This window comes from Oncorhynchus kisutch, linkage group LG6 (genome assembly GCF_002021735.2).
Source record: "Oncorhynchus kisutch isolate 150728-3 linkage group LG6, Okis_V2, whole genome shotgun sequence".
Lineage (NCBI taxonomy): Eukaryota > Metazoa > Chordata > Actinopteri > Salmoniformes > Salmonidae > Oncorhynchus > Oncorhynchus kisutch.
Genome location: NC_034179.2, coordinates 26,510,055 through 26,531,187, shown reverse-complemented (window position 1 = coordinate 26,531,187; position 21,133 = coordinate 26,510,055). Strand labels below are relative to the sequence as shown.

The window sequence follows — 21,133 nt, the reverse complement described above, 5'->3', positions numbered from 1 at the left end:
CCCCTTGCTTAGTGGTGTTACCTACTGTGAGGCCTTTCAGATCAGGTGTATTTTTACTGAGATCATGTGACACTTAGATTGCACACAGGTGGACTTTATTGAACTAATAATGTGACTACTGAAGATAATTGGTTACTTATTTAGGGGCTTCATAGCAAAGGGGGTGAATACATATGTGCGCACCACTTTTCTGTTTTTTAAAATTATTTTTAACAAGTTATTTTTGATTTCACTTCACCAATTTGGAAAAATGTCTATGTACATTACATGAAATCCAAATAAAAATCCACAATGCAGATGAGACACAGATTAGCCAGCTAGATGAAGAATAATGGAAAGGTAAATTCTTCAGAGATACAATTTACTGATAAATGGGTGTCGTTGGATAGTTCTCCCCCAATATTCTTATGCCAGAGTAAGACTGGTTAATAGATTGAGACGGCTCTTTAAACATCTCGTTGTATCCTCATTAAACACTGTGGAACTCATCTGTACACTATCCTGCAAGGTGAAGTGATGTTTTTACACATTATTGTAATGAAACAGCAAGGAGCAGGTCTCGAACCCTCGACCTTCGAGCCTGTGGTCCGGCGCGCTATCGACTGTGCTGCAAAAGCATACTCGTTCAGCATAGTATAAATCGCGTTTATAAAACCAGGGTCGTTACAAAGAGCGCGTCCTCGCGCTAGCATGCGACTCCAGCTAGCTTGCGTTTTACAGGAACGCGCTCACCAGCCAAGCACACGCACTGTCGTGGATGCCAGGTCCGATCACTTCTGACACCAGTGTAACGAAACAGCAGGGGAGCAGGTCTCGAACCCTCGACTTTCTAGCCCGAGGTCCGGCGCGATATCGACTGTGCCGCAAAAGCATGCTCGTCAATTTCCGCGCTTATAAACCCAGGGTCGTTACACTATGTTAATTCAAACTGGTGAAAATAAATTGCTATTAGCTACCAAAAAGTTCAGATCCAGAACCTCACTAGGATGCTCCTCATTTGGCAAATGTGCCTGATCTGATCAGGCTGATGGCGTTTAAAGTCAGTATCCACATTGTTGACAGATTGAGAAGCATCATGATGATAAGAAAATATGTTGCCCAGGTACACATCTCGTAAAGTGACAACAGACTTTAAAAAAGTAAATTAAGTATATAGGCTAGAGTGTATTCTGCCATTTTTTCCCTCCTGCTATCTATCTTGCCAGCTACAGAGCTAACTGGGAAGTTCGTTAGCTAGGTCGAACCGGAATGTACTCAGAAATTATAATTTACTTGTAAACTCGAGAACGGTCTGCAGGAACAGCTAGAAGAACAATGGTGGTAAATAGTAAAGTCATAATATTATTATTATATGCGAATTAATATACACATTCAGTTTAAATTCCCGCCATGACAATATTTTTCTTGAATATTGTTCCAAACAATGTAATAAATAAAAGTCACCAACTGATTTTTCAGTGACAGTTATGCTTCTCCAGCTCTGGTTTTAGAATACACTGGGGGTTTTAGCACCAGATCTCAAAGTTTTAAACCATATTTGCTGTAATCATTATTTTGTACAATCTATTTATTAGAGCAAGCCTACTTTCTCAGTCTTGCGCACACCAACTGCGTAAAATTGAAACCAGAGAAATTGTTGATATGCTCGAACACATGAGTGTGAGCCAATGTGCATCGAAAGAACATGTACACATAAAGTAAACCACCAATGAAATGGTGAGATGGGCGGGCATTGCGTGATGACAAAAAACGCTTTTGAATCAGATGAAAAAAAAATCTGTCTGGCCTTGTAGCTAGTACTAGCCGTTCTAATTATACTTCAGAGGTACTAGCTGTTTGAGTCTCTGGCAAAAACGAGCCAACGAGATTGTTGTACAGATCTAGCTTGTAGCTAGCGGTTTCTCTGTCGTGAACTCGAAATGTGGACGTGTAAAAACCTGTGGAAGAAGTTAGCCCCACTCGCCAGATCCTCTTCAACTTTGTGCCGGCAAAATGCAAGGGGAGTATGTAAGTAACGTTAGCAGATTGGTGAGCCCTGGATAGCATGTGCAACTTTGAAACTGTGCAGTTGTTAGCCGGTTTGACTGTACACTACACCCCAAGTCAAACATGAACTACTTCAGTCTGATAACTTTGCTAGGGTAGCTAGTCAGTAACGTTAATGTGCAGTAAAATGCACTAACTACAGATGCGGCTAGTTAGCTAGCTAACGTTAAGTGTCATAGGTAGCTAGCTAGCTAACTAGACATACATTTAACGTTGGCTAGCTAGTTACTAACGTTAGATTAGTTAGCACCATTTCGCATGGTGGGTAATGAAACACACAGGTTTGTCTGATAACTAGGATGAAATATTCTCGCATTTAAACCGACGTGGCCCTGTCTGATCATAACTGTTGTGGCGCAACCTCCCCATGGCCATGTATTCCGCCAAGGTCGTTGCTAGAAAGCATGTCCACCGTGGCTACGTGGTGGGCACCGTCATCTCAACTTCATTGGACCATCGTGACATATTTTCTGTAGTAAAAAAAATCACATCTAGCTCAGCTGGCTTACTGAACTTGAAACTTCAGTAATTTGTTTCTCACATTTTGGGCAATATTCAAATGTTTGCAGAAATTATATAACTTGGGGGAGGCTTGGCTTGTAACACGGTCTCGGGTGCATAAACACATAACGTTTATTTCAGACTGTTTAGAATGTCAAACTGGATCATCCATCAGGTGTATATGTATTTTAGGAAGTATTAGTATGATTGAGCCATGCATCATTATCAGCCAGTCAGGGTTTTCTTTGCAGATAAGGTCTTATTGAGATGGTGAGACAAAGAACAGATTCAACTGATATGTTAAACTATCTTTATGAAATCACCAGAATGATTGACAAGTGTCATAACTTGTCACATGCAGGCTATTTCTGTTTACTTTATAACCATTAATCCACTGAAAAGTAATGTACTATTTGAGTTAGCCTAATGGAAAACACTACAGCAGGAGTCCTCAACACTAGTCCTGGACAGCTACTATATGTTCAGGCTTTTGCTCCAGCCCAGCTTACTTAACACACACCTTGATTCATTTCAGTGTTTAACAATGAGAGAAGACTGCCACTGGTTCCACAGGCCCACATGTCCTCAGGAACTCCAGGGGGTGGAGGGGACAACAACTTGTACTACCTCCTAGTGGGAGCAACCTGTGTAGGGGGAGGATTTTATGTAAGTAATAAGTGTCCTGCCCATTTCTTTCAGTAATGCACACTAGTTTCAGTGCATTATTCTTTTGTCTAATCACAATATGAATGCAAAGGATTTTGATTGTAGTACTGTGAATCATGCTTTGTTGTGAAAGTGTACTGTCACGTGCACCTGCTTAGTGCTATAGGCTAGCTTAAAAAAAACAAGTAGGGCAAATATATTGGACACCATAGGTCGTTGACCTTTATAGCTGATGACCGTTTTAGTTCAGTCAAAATGTCATCAGGGCTTCAAACTGTAAGGTGCTATTTCAAGTCTGGTCTGCATTTGATGTCTTCTGAGTTTTGGCCAGACCTGTGTGGGTCACCCTATTAATGATTATGTATGGACTTTATTCAATGGAATTGAACAGTTGTTGTTGTCATTGCCCTCTTGCCTCATTCACCCATTCATTACATGTCTTTTGACAGAGGCCTTTAAATACTGTGTGTTGGACCTTCTGGTTTTAAACTTGGCAAATGTAGTCATTTAAGATTCAACTGAGTTGGAGGGTCAAAAAGGGGCCTAGGTAGTCTGGGCCTGTCAGCATGGCTGAATTTTAGATAACATTTTAGATGCCCCCATTTTGGCGACATAGATAAAAAATAAAAATAAATGTTTTTGCAAGTTTCCTGCAATTCTATGCATTTTGCTATGGCTAATGCTGTTATTTTGCTCAAACATAATAACAAAATCAATACTGCTAAATGTATGGTTTTTGTCATTTTCACTTCTCCCTGACTGTCTAGCTTTTATTTTGGTGATTTGTTAGTTCTCAATGATTATATTTAAAGAACAAATACCGCGTGTTTTTCCATCCCGAAAGCAAATGTATTTTTACACTGTTTGGACATGGGTATCTTGAAAAAAAAATAAACATTTAGGTGTCCTTCCCAAGGATTTCAATGGCAGAAAAATCCCAGAAAAGAGGTTTAAAGATGTAATGTTTTGTATCTTCACAGGCTTACCGCACCATCAAAGGAGACAAAGAGCGATATCAGGAACGAATTAATGAAATTGCTTCCAGACCAAATAAGGTAGTGCCAGAACAACCAATCACAGAGGCCCCAGGTGAGAACACACATTGGCAGTCTAAAGTCACATCTGCATTTTTTGGTCTTTACATTTAAACAAAATTACTTGTGTGGTGTACATCTTGTCTTTCAGGCGAACAAGCTGCTGAAACTCCACAAGGTGAGAATTTTTAGTTGCTTGCCGATAACAATCCTGTCCCCAACCCTTATGTCATACATTAACATGTAGTCTCTGTTTTATGTAACAATGTGCATGATGGTATAACATTAGTGGTCAGGTGAAAATCATAAAAGGCTAAATTATGTTGCATAGTTCAGATTAAAGCAAAATTATTCTTCAATTTGACCCGGTGCGTTCTAGCTAGGCATTGAGCCTTTTTTACGAGAAATTTTATAAACCCTTGTTCAAAACCTGGAATAAAGGATTATTTGTGGACTTTTCTTAAGAGGAAAAACATGTAAGCCTAGTTATACAGTGCATTCGGAAAGTATTCAGACCCCTTCACTTCTTCCAAATTTTGATACCATACAGCCTTATTCTAAAATGGATTCAATTGTCCCCCCCCCCCCCCACAAGCTACACATAATAATACCCCATAATGACAAAGCAAAAATGGGTTTTTAGACATGTTTGCACATTTTGATATATATATATTTTTTAATGATTTTACATAATTATTCAGATCCTTAATTCAGTACCTTTTTGGCAGCGATTACAGCCTCAAGTCTTTGGTATAAAGCTACAAGGTTGGCACACCTGTATTTGGGGAATTTCTCCCATTCTTCTCTGCAGATCCTCTCAAGCTCTGTCAGGTTGGATGGGGAGCATTGCTGCACAGCTATTTTCAGGTCTCTCTAGACATGTTCGATAGGGTTTGGGCTCTGGCTAGGGCACTCAAGGACAGAGATTTGTCCCGAAGCCACTCCTGAGCAATCGATGTGCTAAGTGTCATTGTCTTGTTTGAAGGTGAACCTTTGCCCCAGTCTGAGGTCCTGAGCACTCGAAAACAGGTTTTCATCCAGGATCTCTCTGTTCATCTTTCCCTCAATCCTGAATATTCTCCCAGTCCCAGCTGCTGAAAAACATCCCCACAGCATGATTCATCATAGGGAGAGTGCCAGGTTTCCTCCAGATGTGACGCTTGGCATTTAGGCCAAAGGGTTAAATCGTGGTTACATCAGACCAGAGAATCTTGTTTCTCATGGTCTGAGTGTCCTTTAGGTGCCTTTTGGCAAACTCCGAAGTGGGCTGTCATGTGTCTTCCGTCTGGCCACTCTACCTTAAAGGCGTGATTGGTGGAGTGCTGCAGAGATTGTCGTCCTTCCGGAAGGTTCTCAACAGAGGAACTCTGGAGCTCTGTCAGTGACCATCGGGTTCTTGTTCACCCCCCTGACCAAGGTCCTTCTCCCACGATTGCTCTAGGAAGAGTCTTGGTGGTTCCAAACTTCTTCCATTTAAGAATGCTGGAGGACACTTTGTTCTTGAGGATCTTCAATGCTGCAGAAATGTGTTGGTTCCTTCCCCAGATATGTGCCTCAACACAATCCTGTCTCTGATGTCTACTGTCAATTCCTTCCACCTCATGGCTTGGTTTTTCCTCTGACATACACTGTCAACTGTGGGACCGTATATAGACAGGTGTGTGCCTTTTTTCCAAATCATGTCACCACAGGTGGACTCCAAGTTGTAGAAACATCTTAAGGATGACACAACAGTGGCAAGCCTGATCACCGTCAACGATGAGACATCCTATAGGGAGGAGGTCAAAGACCTATGAGTGTGGTGCCAGGCCAACAACCTCTCCCTCAATGTGAGCAAGACAAAGGAGATGATCGTGGATACAGGAAAAGGAGGGGCGAACAGACCCCCATTAACATCTATGGGGCTGTAGTGGAGTGGGTTGAGAGTTTCAAGTTCTTTGGTGTCCCCATCACCAACAAACTATCATGGTGCAAACACACCAAGGCAGTTGTGAAGAGGGCACGACAACACCTTTTCCCCCTCAGGAGACTGAAAAGATTTTGCATGGGTCTCCAGATCCCAAAAAGTTGTACAGCTGCACCATCGCGAGCATCCTGACCGGTTGCATCACCGCCTGGTATGGCAACTGCTCGGTATCTTGACCATAAGGCGCTACAGAGGGTAGTGCGTACGGCCCAGTACAACACTGGGGTCAAGCTTCCTGCCATCTAGGACCTATATACCAGGTGGTGTCAGGAAGGCCCGAAAAATTGTCAGACTCCAGTCACCCAAGTCATAGACTTCTCTCTGCTACCGCACAGCAAGCGGTACCGGAGTGCCAGGTGTTGGTCCAAAAGGCCCCTTAACAGCTTCTACCCCCAAGCTATAAGTCTGCTGAACAGCTAATCAAATGGCCACCCCCCCCCCTTTGTTTTTACACTGCTGTTACTTGCTGTTTACCATCCATGCATAGTCACTTTACCCCCACCTACATTTACAAATGATCTCGATTAACCTGTGCCCCTGCACATTTACTCTGTACCGGGCTCCCTGTATATAGCCTTGTTATTGTTATGTAGTTCTACTGTTACTTTTTATTTTATTTATTCAATATTTTCATAACTTTTTCTTGAACTTCACTGTTGGTTAAGGGCTTGTAAGTAAGCATTTCACCTGTTGTATTTGGCGCATGTGACAAATAACATTTGATTTGAGGATCAATGGCAACTGGATGCACCTGAGCTCAATTTAGAGTCTCATAGCAAAGGGTCTGCATACTTATGTAAATAAGGAATTTCTGTTTTTTATTTTGAATACATGAGTTAACATTTCTAAACTTGTTATCGCTTTGTCTTTATGGGTATTGTGTGTAGATTGATGAGAAAACATATTGTATTTATTCAATTTTAGAATAAGGCTGTAACGTAACAAAATGTGTAAAATGTCAATGGGACTGAATACTTTCCGAAAGTACTGTATATTTCATATTTGGATGTTTATTGTCAAACTCTGGAAAAGCACCACTAAGGGGGCATGGATGCTTATGTTGGATATTGTTTTAATTTACAGGGATGGTTCGGTTTTTATTTGTGACTTTTCAGATTTTAAAGTTTGGTGGGCAGAGCAAGATTTCAGTGAAAACATGAATACTCTATAAAGCAGTTACCCCTGGCATCACACCAATGTCACTTCTGTTTGCAACACTAATTCGGCTGTTATTAATAGTTATGTAAATTAATAGTTTTGTAAATTGTGTGTTCAAACACATGAAAACTATAGTTTTGTCTACCAACCTACCATGCTTCTGCTTTCCATTTGTTCAACCTCGTCATTGTCTATCATCTTGCACTTACCAGGCTGCCTTTAGCTTTGCTGAGCTTGATCCTTTAAGTTTGGTCAATTATATGGCCCTTAACTGTTGCAGCAGGGTAGAAGGCCTTTAGCTATACATATATGTGTTGATTTTGCATGTGATCTTTCACCATGAAGAGACCTCTGTGCAGGGTTCGGTCTCTGAGCCTATAGCAGTTGAGAGCGAGGAGAGCTCTGAGCCTATAGCGGCTGAGAGCGAGGAGAGCTCTGAGCCTATAGCGGCTGAGAGCGAGGAGAGCTCTGAGCCTATAGCGGCTGAGAGCGAGGAGAGCTCTGAGCCTATAGCGGCTGAGAGCGAGGAGAGCTCTGAGCCTATAGCGGCTGAGAGCGAGGAGAGCTCTGAGCCTATAGCGGCTGAGAGCGAGGAGAGCTCTGAGCCTATAGCGGCTGAGAGCGAGGAGAGCTCTGAGCCTATAGCGGCTGAGAGCGAGGAGAGCTCTGAGCCTATAGCGGCTGAGAGCGAGGAGAGCTCTGAGCCTATAGCGGCTGAGAGCGAGGAGAGCTCTGAGCCTATAGCGGCTGAGAGCGAGGAGAGCTCTGAGCCTATAGCGGCTGAGAGCGAGGAGAGCTCTGAGCCGATAGCGGCTGAGAGCGAGCAGAGCTCTGAGCCGATAGCGGCTGAGAGCGAGGAGAGCTCTGAGCCGATAGCGGCTGAGAGCGAGGAGAGCGCTGAGCCTATAGCGGCTGAGAGCGAGGAGAGCGCTGAGCCTATAGCGGCTGAGAGCAAGGTGTCACTTTCAGCTATGGAGGAGGTCTCCCCACCTCCAGAGGAACCCGCCCCCTGTGAAACAACGGAACTATCTACAAGTTCTATAGAATATATAGCTTTTTATATACGTATATTCCTCAGTCACATCTGGAACTTCCAAACGCATTCACACCCCATTATGTGTATAGAGATGCTTAAGTTCAGAGACTGAGAACTAGCTTATCTAGTTGCCTGTCCTGAGTGTTGCATGGGGCCGGTTTCTGGTCAAACCTCCTCTTCTATCTGTGGCATGTGACTATTTCTCTGTTTTAACGCCCTTTTCAAGTGGCTCACCTCCCGTCAGCACATTTCCCTGTTGTCTACTTTGTTCCTATTCTGCAATTTTTTTTGTCTTCTCAAACTTGGATCAACTGTCTGGGTGCAATGTGTACTCATCCAATCTTGTTTTGTGACAGCACATGTGTTCTGGAACTCCACTCACATGCCCCACCATACCATGTCCTTGAATGTAATGTGTACTATTTCAAACGTATAGCTAGGATGTGGTAATTGGATGGGACATGTTGGTGGGGGCATCGTCATTGGAGTTTATCGGCTATCTATCTGTTGGTTGACACAATACCTAGCCCACAGGTACTGTGTAATAAGTTTGATTTGAATAGTTTACCATCTTGACTAACACCACAGCCTTTCCAATCTCTGCTTCTTTTCCCGTTATAACTACTAGATATTATGGGAATGTTCTGTTTTTTTTTTTATTACATATTGTTGAAAATGAATTTTGTGTGTGTTATTGTATTATGTTTTGCCTTAATGTTCTGGTTGTGTTAATTGAGGGAGGCAGATCCCACCTTTACAGTTAACTCCTCTATGAAGTCCGTTAAGCTGCCTACGTCATATCAAATGGAGAAGAGCTAAAACCAGTGCAGCACATTTTCAAGCGTTCTGTTTTTGTACCACTCCCCTTAACCTTTACGGTCATGCCTACTAACAGAGATTGCACCTGTTACGGAAGATGCTCCTGTGGAAACTCCGGAAGTAACCCCTATTGTCGAAGGTGAGGGTGATGGCTTAAAGTTGCTAGAAGAAAACTCCCAATTTTTGTCAAATCAATGCTTGGCCTGTAAGTATCATAGACCCCCAGAACTTTTTTAAAGAATGTTGGTCAAATACACAGAAGTGTCCCCTGAAGTTGCTGCAGTGGAACAAGAGGATCCTCCCACCACACCAGAGGCTGAGATTGGTAAGGCATGGTTGCATGGATGAAGAAAGCAGGCCCTCCACTCACATAGGTTTTTGATGTGGAGTTCACCCTATAATCATGGACTATGGATTACCCTCAACAGCAACTGAATCGGTGGTAGAACCAGCTCCTGAAGAATCAGTAGGGATGCCTGATGCTGATCCAGTAGTTAAGAGTGGTAAGATCTGACTTCGTGGAATAAATCATTGTTCATTTTTATTTTAGTTGAAATAGAGTTAATAATAATAATTTAGGACCCATGCTAACAGAAGCAGCACTTGTAGCTAGATCTGTCTCAGAAGAAGCAGTGGAGCAGCCAAGTGCACCAGCTCTGATTGGTAAGAGCTTTGGCCAATGAAGATGCAGTCTTTATTTATTTTTTGTGAAGTCACTACTAGCATAATGAATAAGCCGTTACATTTTTTAAATGCCATTGTGCTAAACAGAACCTTCAGTGGAACCGTCCCCCGTAGAGGTTACAGAAGAGCCTCCTGCTCCCGTTGGTAAGCACTCAGACCAGTGCATGGGAAAATGATCCCATATTTTTCAATGATCAAAATAGATTTTTCAGATTTTTTTTCCCAATTGCCTAACGCTTCGGTTATACTAACAGAACCAACACCAGTAGCAGGAAGCCTTCCTGCAGAAACAGCGGAGCCGCAAACTACGACAGAGAGTGGTAAGACCTGAGTCCAACCTCTGCTGGAGTGGGAGGGGGCAGACAGACAACACAGCACTATGGGTTTTTCTGTAAACACGATATGGTTACTTCCAACACATCTCCTTTTTATTTCTTTATTCATTTTCTGTTTATGGTTACGTTGATTTCATTTTCTCCTTCCCAGTTAAGGTTACTCGTTGTCTATGTTTGGGTCCTGTTTATGCTAAGTGATAAAGCTCTCACATGGATGGATAACAATTTTACTTTTTTTGTTTTCCCTTAACTCCATTTGAATCTCCTTTCCTTTTTTAAGGTTACTTGTGCAATGGTCATTGTACGGCTAAATGATAATCTCCTACACATGGTTCTGGTGTTTTTAGACTTGAGGTTTTCTATTGTACAGCAGGATGGAGCATGCTTGGGGTCTACCTCTGAGTCCACAGTATCAGACCAGGCAGTGATTTTACCTATTTGCTGTCCCAGCTGCGGAACCTGCAACTGTTGCACCTGCTGAGGTCCCTGCACCTACCCCTGTAGAGTTTCCCTCACACGCCCCCTACCTCTTGATTGGCGGAGGCACGGCCTCCTTCGCTGCAGCACGCTCCATCAGGGCCAGGGACCCAGGAGCCAGGGTTAGTGGGCCTCTCTGTTGTTGATCTGCAGAGTAATGCAGTCCTACCTCATGTTGATTTCTTTAGACCATAACTAATCTATTTTAGCTTCTTAACCAAAATCTATTTTTCTTTTGATATCTGTCCACAGGTATTGATTATCACTGATGAACCAGACCTTCCATACATGAGGCCTCCTCTCTCCAAGGAGCTGTGGTTCTCTGATGACCCCAGTGTGGTTGACACCCTGCGCTTCAAACAGTGGAATGGCAAGGAGAGGAGGTGTGTGTGTGCTCACATGTTAACAGAACACAATCAACATGTACAATATTCTTGTATTAATGCATGTTTATTTCTGGTTTTCAGCATCTACTTCCAGCCTCCCTCATTCTATGTTAGTCCTCAGGATTTGGAGAAAGTGGAGAATGGTGGAGTGGCTGTGCTCACTGGGAAAAAGGTTGGTGCTTATTTGTTTTTATAGCATAGTATTCTGGTCTTGAGCTATATTCTATATAATTGAAGAATTTGCTTACATTTCATTAGTTATACTATCTTTTCCAAACTTATTCTGATTTAGTAAAAGGATTTATCAAACCTTCTTGGAGATTGCAATGGACAGCACTCCAAGGATAATCTTTAATAATTAAATGATTGGTGAATGATTTATTGGTGAATAAATTATTAAACCGTATCCTTAGAGTGCTGTCCATTTCACTCAATGTATTTTACTAATGTGAATTCAGCACCCAACCTCCATGAAGAATAATCTGTGAGTGATGAGCATGTTGTCCTAATATCACATTTTTATCAAACCTTCCCTAATCTTCTTCAGGTGGTGCACATGGACGTGAGGGGCAACAAAGTGACACTGAGTGACGACACCGAGATCTCCTATGATAAGTGCCTGATTGCCACAGGTAAACCATGGTGTAAATCCAGTTTATTGAGCGCATCCTGTTTAGCTGCTGACTTGTGTGCGACATTCACAACAGGCTAGGACTGAGCAGTAATTAATATGAGCTTTTTTCTTAAGGTGGAATCCCAAGGAATCTGCAAGTGATTGAGCGAGCTGGAGAAGAGGTGACAAAGAGGACTACACTGTTTAGAAAGGTAAACACATTGCCTAAAGAATCAATGTTTTAAAAGGTGTGGGCAGAAGCCACAAGACGATGATTCATTAATTTTGTGTTTGTTTTGTAATTTTGTAATTGACATGACAATAAAACATGCTGAAGCTAGGTCCTTTACAATGTTAGGAAGGGGCAATTATTTTAGTCATCTTCAGGGACTTCCAAGTCATAACTTAGACATGTTCCATCTGTAAGGAGAGCCACCAGGGAGAGCCTTTGTGCTTGATTGATGCGATCTGGTGTTAATGCATCACAAGCCTGGGGGCTCTATTTTCGGACTGGAGTTAAGGTGGCGCTCGTGTCAAACGCACGTTCGTTTTTCCATGACGAAATTGCAGTTGCGCTGGCATTTTCCAGCCCTAACGCCAGGTTTGGCAATTTACCTGTCTTATATTAGCTCAGTTGGGCGGGGTGAAAATATGATTTTTGACCTCAAACGCAGCCTATCTAGCCAAGAAGCACACTGCCCATATGAACATGGAACAAGAGTAGGCTAATGTGCTTTTGGTGCCTCTGTATACTTTGTATTTAGAAATACAAAGTAGTCAAGACTGTCGATAAAGGGTTTGGCTTCTGAGACAGCTTGGAAATAAATCTTTATCAAAGCTTTCTTAAAATATCAAGTTTGAGAGGAGTAAAACTGAGCTGACATGACCTTTTTAATCTATGCATTGTAGGCAGGCCCACATTATTTTAGTCATGTAGGTCCCGTTCTGGATGTCCGTAAAACCCCCTCCATGATGCAGGCTACATGTCTATGCCTATCATGAAACAAGAGATGAGAACCTTGGTGAATACCGGTGAACCTCCATTTTTGAAGTTATCTGTAACCTGTAAAAATGTCTTGTTTTCCCGTTTCATACGTAAAAAACCCAAGCCCTCCCTTAGGCCTGCTATAATGAAGGCTGGTTCAACAGCAATGCCTGTATTTTTAACCTGTTGATTTTTATGATATCTTTACATTTATTGTTTAAAAAAACAACATTGATTTTTCATTTAATTTTATTACAACCAAACTTGTTAGAATAATTTACCTTCCTGGTTTTATGTTGACCATGTCCATAGCGCTCTTGCAATGCAACTTCTGGAGATCTGACCTGTAAGATGGTTCCGATTATGGTCATTAAAAAAACAGGCATATTTGGGAGCAGTATAATGACATTATCCTTTGCTATTTATATTGGATCTTTGTCCAGCTACTGTGAAAAGTTTGGATAAGTGTTAAACTCTCCATAGTCTGTCATTTTAATATTATATGCCCACAAGGAGAAATGATGGCTGTATCAGTGTGAATGCTATTGAAGCCATGCAATTACTTAGAACAATGGACTGCAAATGGGTTCAAGTTAACCTATTTATCAAAGATAGGTCTACATTTTATTTTAGTTTCTGTAAGCCATTTAACAAACTATAATGGACTAACATTGGCGTTGATTCCAAGGCAATACAGAACTTGAAGCAACCACGTATCGCCACACCCACAAAGTTTTATTCATCAAAACCTAGCCCTTTCGCGCCAACGCCAGCAAGTGCACCGATAACTGTGATGGTGAAATTAGTACAAATATTTCTGACACCCCTGAACCTATAGCGGTACCCCCTGCACTTCGATTTACCATTGCGTTAGGTTTGTTACAATGGAGCCTTGAGTTATGTCATGTACTTCCTGTTTTGCGTAAAACTATAGTGATGTCGATCATTCAAAATAAATGATGGTTTAAGATAAGTGCCAGCAAGTATGTTTTTTTTACAGGGAATACTTGTAGTTACTTGCTATCATTGACAGGGAATACTTTATATCATCCCTAGGTTGAAGATTTCAAAGCTTTGGATAAGGTCTCCAGAGACACCAAATCCATCACCATCATTGGAGGAGGTTTCTTGGGGAGTGAGCTGGCCTGTGCCCTGGGCAGGAGATGTAAGTTAAGTAGGGCTGACCCCATTTTGTCCACTGGTCGATTGTTTGGTTGATAGGCTATTGGTCGACCAAGATTTCATAGTGTACAAGACACCTGTCTGATTCGTACCTGTCACAGTGGACTTATCCATTGGGGAGACCGTGGAGATGGCACAATCCATCAGTCTCATACATGTGAAACTAAAATTGTATATGGTGGTTATATTATGTGAGAACGTTGGTGCAACACAAATAAAATATAATTTTATAACAAATGCGCTTTCTTCTGCGTTGGATAGTGGTCGCTGTCCGCAATTCTGAAACACATTAGTGCGCTGTTGAATTGGCGCCATTTCCTGGACCATGTTGCTATGTGCATAATAACAAAGTTAACCAGCATATTGATGTTGAGAACAATGCAGCAGTAGAGTTGGGAGATGAGAAAACAGCCCTTGCCTTAATTGGAGAGAGGAAAACACAATTTAATTAGTTTTATAATTAATTGCCTAACTGTTAAATGTGCCTTGTTTTATAAATCATTTCTATATACAGTGCATTTGGAAAGTATTCCTACCCCTTTTTCCACATTGTTACTTTACAGCCTTGTTCTAAAATTGATTTAAATATTTTTTTTTCTCATTACAAAACCTCATAATGACAAAGCAAAAACAGGTTTTTAGAAATGTTGCAAATGTCTAAAAGAAATAATAATTAAATATCGTATTCAGACCCTTTGCTATAAGACTCGAAATTGAGCCTCAGGTGCATCCTGTTTCCATTGATCATCCTTGAGCTGTTTCTACAACTTGATTGGAGTCCACCAGCAATACATTTAATTGATTGAACATGATTTGGACAGGCACACACTTGTCCCTCAGTTGACCATGAATGTCAAAACAAAAACGAAGTCATGAGGTCGAAGAAATTGTCTGTAAAGCGCGGAGATTGGATTGTGTCGAGGCACAGATCTGGGGAGGTAACAAAAAATGTGTACAGTGTTGAAGGTCCCCAAGAACACAGTGACCTCCTCCATTCTTAAATGGAAGAAGTTTGGAAGCACCAAGACTCTTCCTATAGCTGGCCACCCGGCCAAACTGAGCAATTGAGGGAGAAGGGCCTTGGTCAGAGAGGTGACTAAGAAGTTCCTCTGTGGAGATTGGAGACCCTTCCAGAAGGACAACTATCTCTGTGGCACTCAACCAGTCATGTCTTTATGGTAGTGGCCAGACTGAAGCCACTCCTCAGTAAAAGGTCTGATGAAACCAAGCATGGTGCTGTGGGGATGTTTTGCAGGGACCGGCAGACTAATCAGGATCGAGGGAAAGATGAACGGAGTACAGATATCCTTGATGAAAACCTACTCCAGAGCGCTCAGGACCTCAGACTGTGGCAAAGGTTCACCTTCCACGAGGACAATGACCCTAAGCACACAGCCAAGACCACAAAGGAGTGGCTTTGGGACAAGTCTCCGAATGTCCTTGAGTGGCCCAGCTAAGAGCCCGGACTTGAACCCGATCAAACATCTCTGGAGAGACCTGAAAATAGCTGTGCAGCAAGCTCCCCATCCAACCTGACAGAGCTTGAGAGGATCTGCAGAGAAGAATGGGAGAAACTCCCCAAATACAGGTGTGCCAAGCTTTCGGTATTATATGGGGTGGCAGGTAGCCTAGTGGTTGGAGCACTGGGCCAGTTACCCGAAAGGTTGCTAGATCGAATCCCTGAGCTGACAGGGTAAAATTCTGTCGTTCTGAACAATGCAGTTAACCCACTGTTCCTAGGCCGTCATTGTAAATAAGAATTTGTTCTTTAACTGACTTGCCTGGTGAAATAAAGGTAAAAAAATATATATTTAAAAAACAAGACTCGAGGCTGTAATCATGGCCAAAGGTGCTTCAAAGTACTGAGTGGTCTGAATACGTAAGGAAATGTGATATTTCAGTTTTTGTATTTTTTTAAACCTGTAAACCTGTTTTTGCTTTGTCATTATGAGGTGTGTAGATTGATGAAGAAATAAAACAATTTAATTAATTTTAGAATAAGGCTGTAACAAAATGTCAAAAGTAAAGGGGTCTGAATACTTTCCGAATGCACTGTATCTACAGAAATAAGCACCCATGCTTGTTTAATAACCTACTGATTCCGTGAGCACCAAGCCTCATGCAACAATTTCTCAAATGTGGCTGTTTTTTAATCTTTGCTATGCTGTAATAAAGGCTTTATACTTTTTTCGTTGGACCATGGTATTATTGTTATTTAGTGTTTACGCTGTTCCAAATAGTCAAATTATGTTTATTATGATAACCCTCCTTTTTCCTTGATCTCCTTATTGTTATTATTACTATTATGATGATAAATAAGTAATGTTATTACTAGGTTTACTAGCCTTGTATTCCATCATCGAGCTATAGGCCTAAGAGCGCGTCCTGTTTAGTCTTAATAGCTTTATTTTATTTTTTCATTTCAGCTTTATTTAACCAGGTAAGCTAGTTGAGAACAAGTTCTCATTTGCAACTGCGACCTGGCCAAGATAAAGCATAGCAGTTCGACACATACAACAACACAGAGTTACACATGGAATGAACAAAACATACAGTCAATAATACAGTAGGGAAAAAAGTATATATACAGTGAGTGCAAGTAAGGTCAAATAAGGGAGTTAAGGCAATAAATAGGCCATGGCGGCGAAGTAATTACAATATGGCAATTAAACACCTTGCAATACTTTTATATAGGCTACTGAATCATTAATTTGTTCATGTCATCACACAGCATAGGAGTCATTCATGATATGAAATGCAATCAAGCATTTTGCTTAAAAATAAAATGACAAAGCAACTATTGAATAATTAGCATGAACAATAAATAGGCCTAAACCGTTCCATTTCGGAAATTGCATTAACAGATGAATGTGACTGTTTTTTGTCTTTTCTGTAATAAAGGCTTTACAAAAAGCAAAACAAAAATTACAACAGACTCTCAAGTACACTTACAATTTTTGTGTTTGTGGTTCCAAACGGTCAGGAAAAAATATTGTAATCTAACAGCACTTGTTTCGCGCATGTAATATCCACGCAGCTCTTGCTCCATACCTTTTTTTTCTTGATCTCCAGTATTTTCCACAACTAGTAAAATGTTTTCCACTCTTCAGACTTCCCCTTTACCTCCTGAGCAACCAGTAAACATTCTCCCGTTGCAAGTTTATTTGTCACGTCCTCTGCATCCATTTTGTTGTTACGGTGTTCAGAGTTTGTTTATAACCAATTTATTGATGTGCTAATAATGTTCTATTGGTCAGGCCCTATTGGTCACGTGCATTCGATAGGGAATGTTTGTCAAAGACAAATGAGAGATTTCGGTAACACAACAGTACAAGGCACACAGTTGATGTTTTGTGGTGGTCGCTGCAGCAGGGAGGACAGAGCGTGAACGGATGCTAGTCACACAGTCCCTCGCAGTCTTTAAAAAAAAAAATAACACAGCAAGTCTGTGCCAGGCCAGGCACATTCAAATCAATTGTGGTCGAACTCCCTCTATTCATTTCTGTGACTTAATTATTTAATCAACAGTTCACTTAAAGTATCAGACAAGCTCAGTGCATATCGTTGATTTGATTAAAACACATAGGATGTGTCTATGGCCCAAATTTTCAAACGTGTTTTTCCAATTAATTTGACACTATTACTGAACCAACATTCACCACAGTGAAATGCCCCTTTTGTAATGTGTCTCTGTCCATCCTTCTCTCAGCTGCTGATTCTGACCTGGAGGTAATCCAGATGTTCCCTGAGAAGGGCAACATGGGAAAGGTGCTGCCGGAGTATCTAAGCAACTGGACAACAGCCAAAGTCAAGAGCGGTAAGGAGGGGAAACCTCTTAATCTCTATTACTTGTATGTTTCACTAATAGACTGTATATGGCAGTTTCTTCTCCCCTGTGGAAATGACTGAGGCAGCCATTGCCAACCTCGCCTGGTTGATACTTCTTTTAAGTAAGTTATTTATACCGAAATTCATCTTTCACCTTTTACAGAGGGAGTGGCGGTCATCACAGAAGCGTTGGTAAAAGCTGTGAGCTTCAAAGATGGTAAAGTGGAGATCAAACTGAAGGATGGTCGTGTGGTGAAGACGGACCATATTGTTGCAGCTGTTGGGCTGGAGCCCAGCGTAGAGCTGGCCAAGTCAGCAGGTCTGGAGGTAGACTCTGACTTTGGGGGCTTTCGGGTCAACGCAGAACTGCAGGCTAGGTCCAATATATGGGTGGTAAGTGCAAATTCAAGTGGTTGTCTTCGGCTCCTACTTCATTTTCTTCTGAAAGGTCAATTCTCAGTAAAGAAGAGCTCCCCCATTGAAAGATTGAGAACATCTCATAAGATATGCATCCTTTACGCTCATTCTCAAGCACAAGGAAACTATAAACTAAAAAGTGTGGTCATTTATTACCGATGTGTCATGACTATGTAGGCCACTGTTGTGATCCTTTGTGTCCTCTGTTTACAGGCAGGTGATGCAGCGTGCTTCTATGACATCAGACTGGGCCGCAGGCGAGTGGAGCACCATGACCATGCAGTCGTGAGTGGCCGGCTGGCCGGAGAGAACATGACGGGAGCCAATAAGCCCTACTGGCATCAGTCCATGTTCTGGTACGAGTCATATCATTCAGTTTCCTTGTCACTAGTCGTCAGTGGCTCCCTCTCCTCTAACCTTGTATCTCATGTCCTATTTTGTCCCACAGGAGTGACCTGGGGCCTGATGTAGGCTATGAGGCCATTGGGATAGTAGACAGTAGCCTTCCAACGGTTGGAGTATTTGCCAAAGCCACTGCTAAGGACACCCCCAAAGCTGCCACAGAGAAGTCAGGTATAACCATCCACATTATACTGATTTACAGTCAACATAATTGTCAGATTCCAGCCACCCAAGATCTAGACTGTTTTCTCTGCTACTACACTGCAAGTGGTACCGATGCACCAAGTCTGGAACCAACAGGACCCTGAAGAGCTTCTACCCCCAAGCCATAAGACAGCTAAATAGCTACCCGGACTATCTGCATTGACCCTTTTTGCATGAACTCTTTTGACTCATAACATACGTTGTTGCTACTGTTTATTATCTATCCTGTTGCCTAGTCACTTTACACCTACCTATATGTACATATCTACCTCTTACCTTTCACATTGACTCGGTACTATTACCCTGTGTATATAGCCAAGTTATCGTTGCTCATTGTGTAATCATTCCTCGCGGTATCATTTTTAATTTTTTCATCTCTGCATTGTTGGGAAGGGCCTGTAAGTAAGCATTTCACTGTTAGTCTACATCTGTTGTTTACAAAGCATGTGCCGACAACTATTTGATTCTACAGAAGGACCTCTGTTTTACAACTCAACTTTTAAACCCCCCCCCCCAACAATTGTTTCAAAGACATAGACTGAGCGTCTTTCCTATCCCGATAGGAACTGGAATCCGTTCGGAGAGTGAGACGGAGGGGACGGCCAATAGCCCTGTAGCCTCCTCCACCCCTGAACCCCCTCCAGTACCCGAGCAGAAGGACAACTACGGGAAAGGAGTGATCTTCTATCTGCGAGACAAAGTGGTGGTGGGCATTATCCTGTGGAACGTGTTCAACAGAATGCCCGTTGCAAGGAAGGTGAGAATTGTCACAAATGTCAGAGGATACATATTTTCTCTGTTCTTTAACCCGCTCCATGTCACTTAAGTGATGTTGAACACAGTTAAATATAGACTGCTTTGCATTCTTGTCTTTGCAGATCATCAAAGATGGAGAGGAACATGCCGATCTGAATGAAGTGGCTAAGCTCTTCAACATTCACGACGACTGAGTCTTCTCTCCTCTGGGGAGGCTGAGCCTATGCTGGGAGAGACGTGTGCTGTCACTACTCATAAAGGCTTTGAACTTTCACAGTCATCGCCAGGCTTTGGCAGACCCCACTATGATGATGCACTTGAAAAGGGAGAATCTCTGGACACAAATCTACTCTGTACATTTTAATGTCGCTGGAATATTGTCATGTTTGTAATTTCTATCACATGCATGTTTTTTTTCTTATTTTCTATTCAAGATAGTGAGTAGAAATATTCCCAATGTCGATCAGTCTAATCATTCTATATAGAATGAATGCCGCCCCCAGATCTATTCTGTTGCGTTTTGTGATCAAGGTGAAATTGTCCATCCTGGGAATACAGGTGACTGTGTGCAAGCCTGACAACATACTGGTACATAGAGGTTGTTTTTCAGTGTGATCAGAGCAGCTCCTATTGTTAAAGGCTGCAATAAACATGTTTTTAAATTGAAATTATCCTACCATTTGCATTTTTATTTCCTAAGATGTTATCACTCGGTTATGAGAACTGGTTCTGATATGGACTGTAAGCACTAAAGTCCCTTGATACATTTCCAAGAGAACTTGTATTATAACATGGTTTCACATTGTTTAAATGTTTGTAATTAAATCACACAAGCTCAAATATGGAGTCTCTTATGCAGTGGCTTTTGCTATGGTTTACCATGTTGAGACCGTTTTGTTGAACAAAAGATCCATTCCCAACAATCACTGCTCACCTGCCTGCACTGCTCCCACAGACTGTTCCTGTCCTGGGAGCTCTCAGGTTAGTGCCATGGCTCTCCTCAGAGTGGATGGGAACAGGCAGTCCTGCTCCAAGGGCGCCTGACCTGTGGGCTACAGCATACAGAACCACTCACTGGGAAAGTAGGTCTGCAGTATAACTTTATACTCTACAGAAGGCTGCCACATTAAAATTAAAGCTGGCCTACTTAACCACTATGGAACTGGAAATGTTTTTACATGCAGAAAACTTGCATGATTTTAAAGATTTTTTTTCTTCTCTCCCAATCTGCCGACACTGGCTCTTAAATACCTCCCTGTGGGAAGGCGGGAACGTTTTTACAGATGTGAAGGAACTGTCTTAACATGTGAGGTACAGCTAGCATCGCTTTTGCTAAGATAGTCTGCCATAGGCGTAATTATTAAAAGTAATGTGTGAAATGTATTGCTGCCTTATGTCTGACCGTTACTACTGAGTTCCTCCAAAGGTGTGATAATTTATCTAGGTGTTGAAAGAGACAAGTAATTAACCTGTGAACAGAAAACGTATCCCTTCGAGGGATAGTTTAATTAACTAGTCGAGAAAACTTCTCATAAGAAAGAAATATACAAAATGTCTTTCCCTTTTGTATTGTACACCTTGAAAGTACTTTCCTTTTGATAACAATGTTGTGCCCTTTATTCTTTAATTTGTCTGCTT

At 41.8% G+C, this 21,133-nt stretch overlaps 1 protein-coding gene across 7 annotated transcripts; it reads left to right on the top strand.

Moving 5' to 3' along the window:
- The first annotated feature begins 1,728 nt into the window (after positions 1-1,728).
- aifm1 (apoptosis inducing factor mitochondrion associated 1) lies at positions 1,729-20,335 on the top strand. Of its 7 annotated transcripts, none has more exons than XM_020485209.2 (22): positions 1,729-2,007; positions 3,083-3,213; positions 4,194-4,302; positions 4,399-4,425; positions 9,303-9,365; positions 9,486-9,551; positions 9,655-9,729; positions 9,836-9,889; positions 9,998-10,054; positions 10,165-10,230; positions 10,696-10,844; positions 10,975-11,105; positions 11,190-11,280; positions 11,656-11,740; positions 11,857-11,933; positions 13,763-13,871; positions 17,598-17,705; positions 17,880-18,109; positions 18,347-18,489; positions 18,582-18,706; positions 19,303-19,496; positions 19,618-20,335. In XM_020485209.2, exons 1-22 carry the CDS (start codon positions 1,920-1,922, stop codon positions 19,687-19,689), a joined length of 2,250 nt encoding a protein of 749 aa, XP_020340798.1. In that variant the 5' UTR covers positions 1,729-1,919; the 3' UTR covers positions 19,690-20,335. The 7 variants fall into 7 exon arrangements, with proteins under 7 accessions (XP_020340798.1, XP_020340797.1, XP_020340801.1 ...); XM_020485208.2 differs by having other exon boundaries at positions 9,821-9,889; XM_031826506.1 differs by having other exon boundaries at positions 1,758-2,007; positions 9,806-9,889.
- Positions 20,336-21,133: the final 798 nt, after the last annotated feature.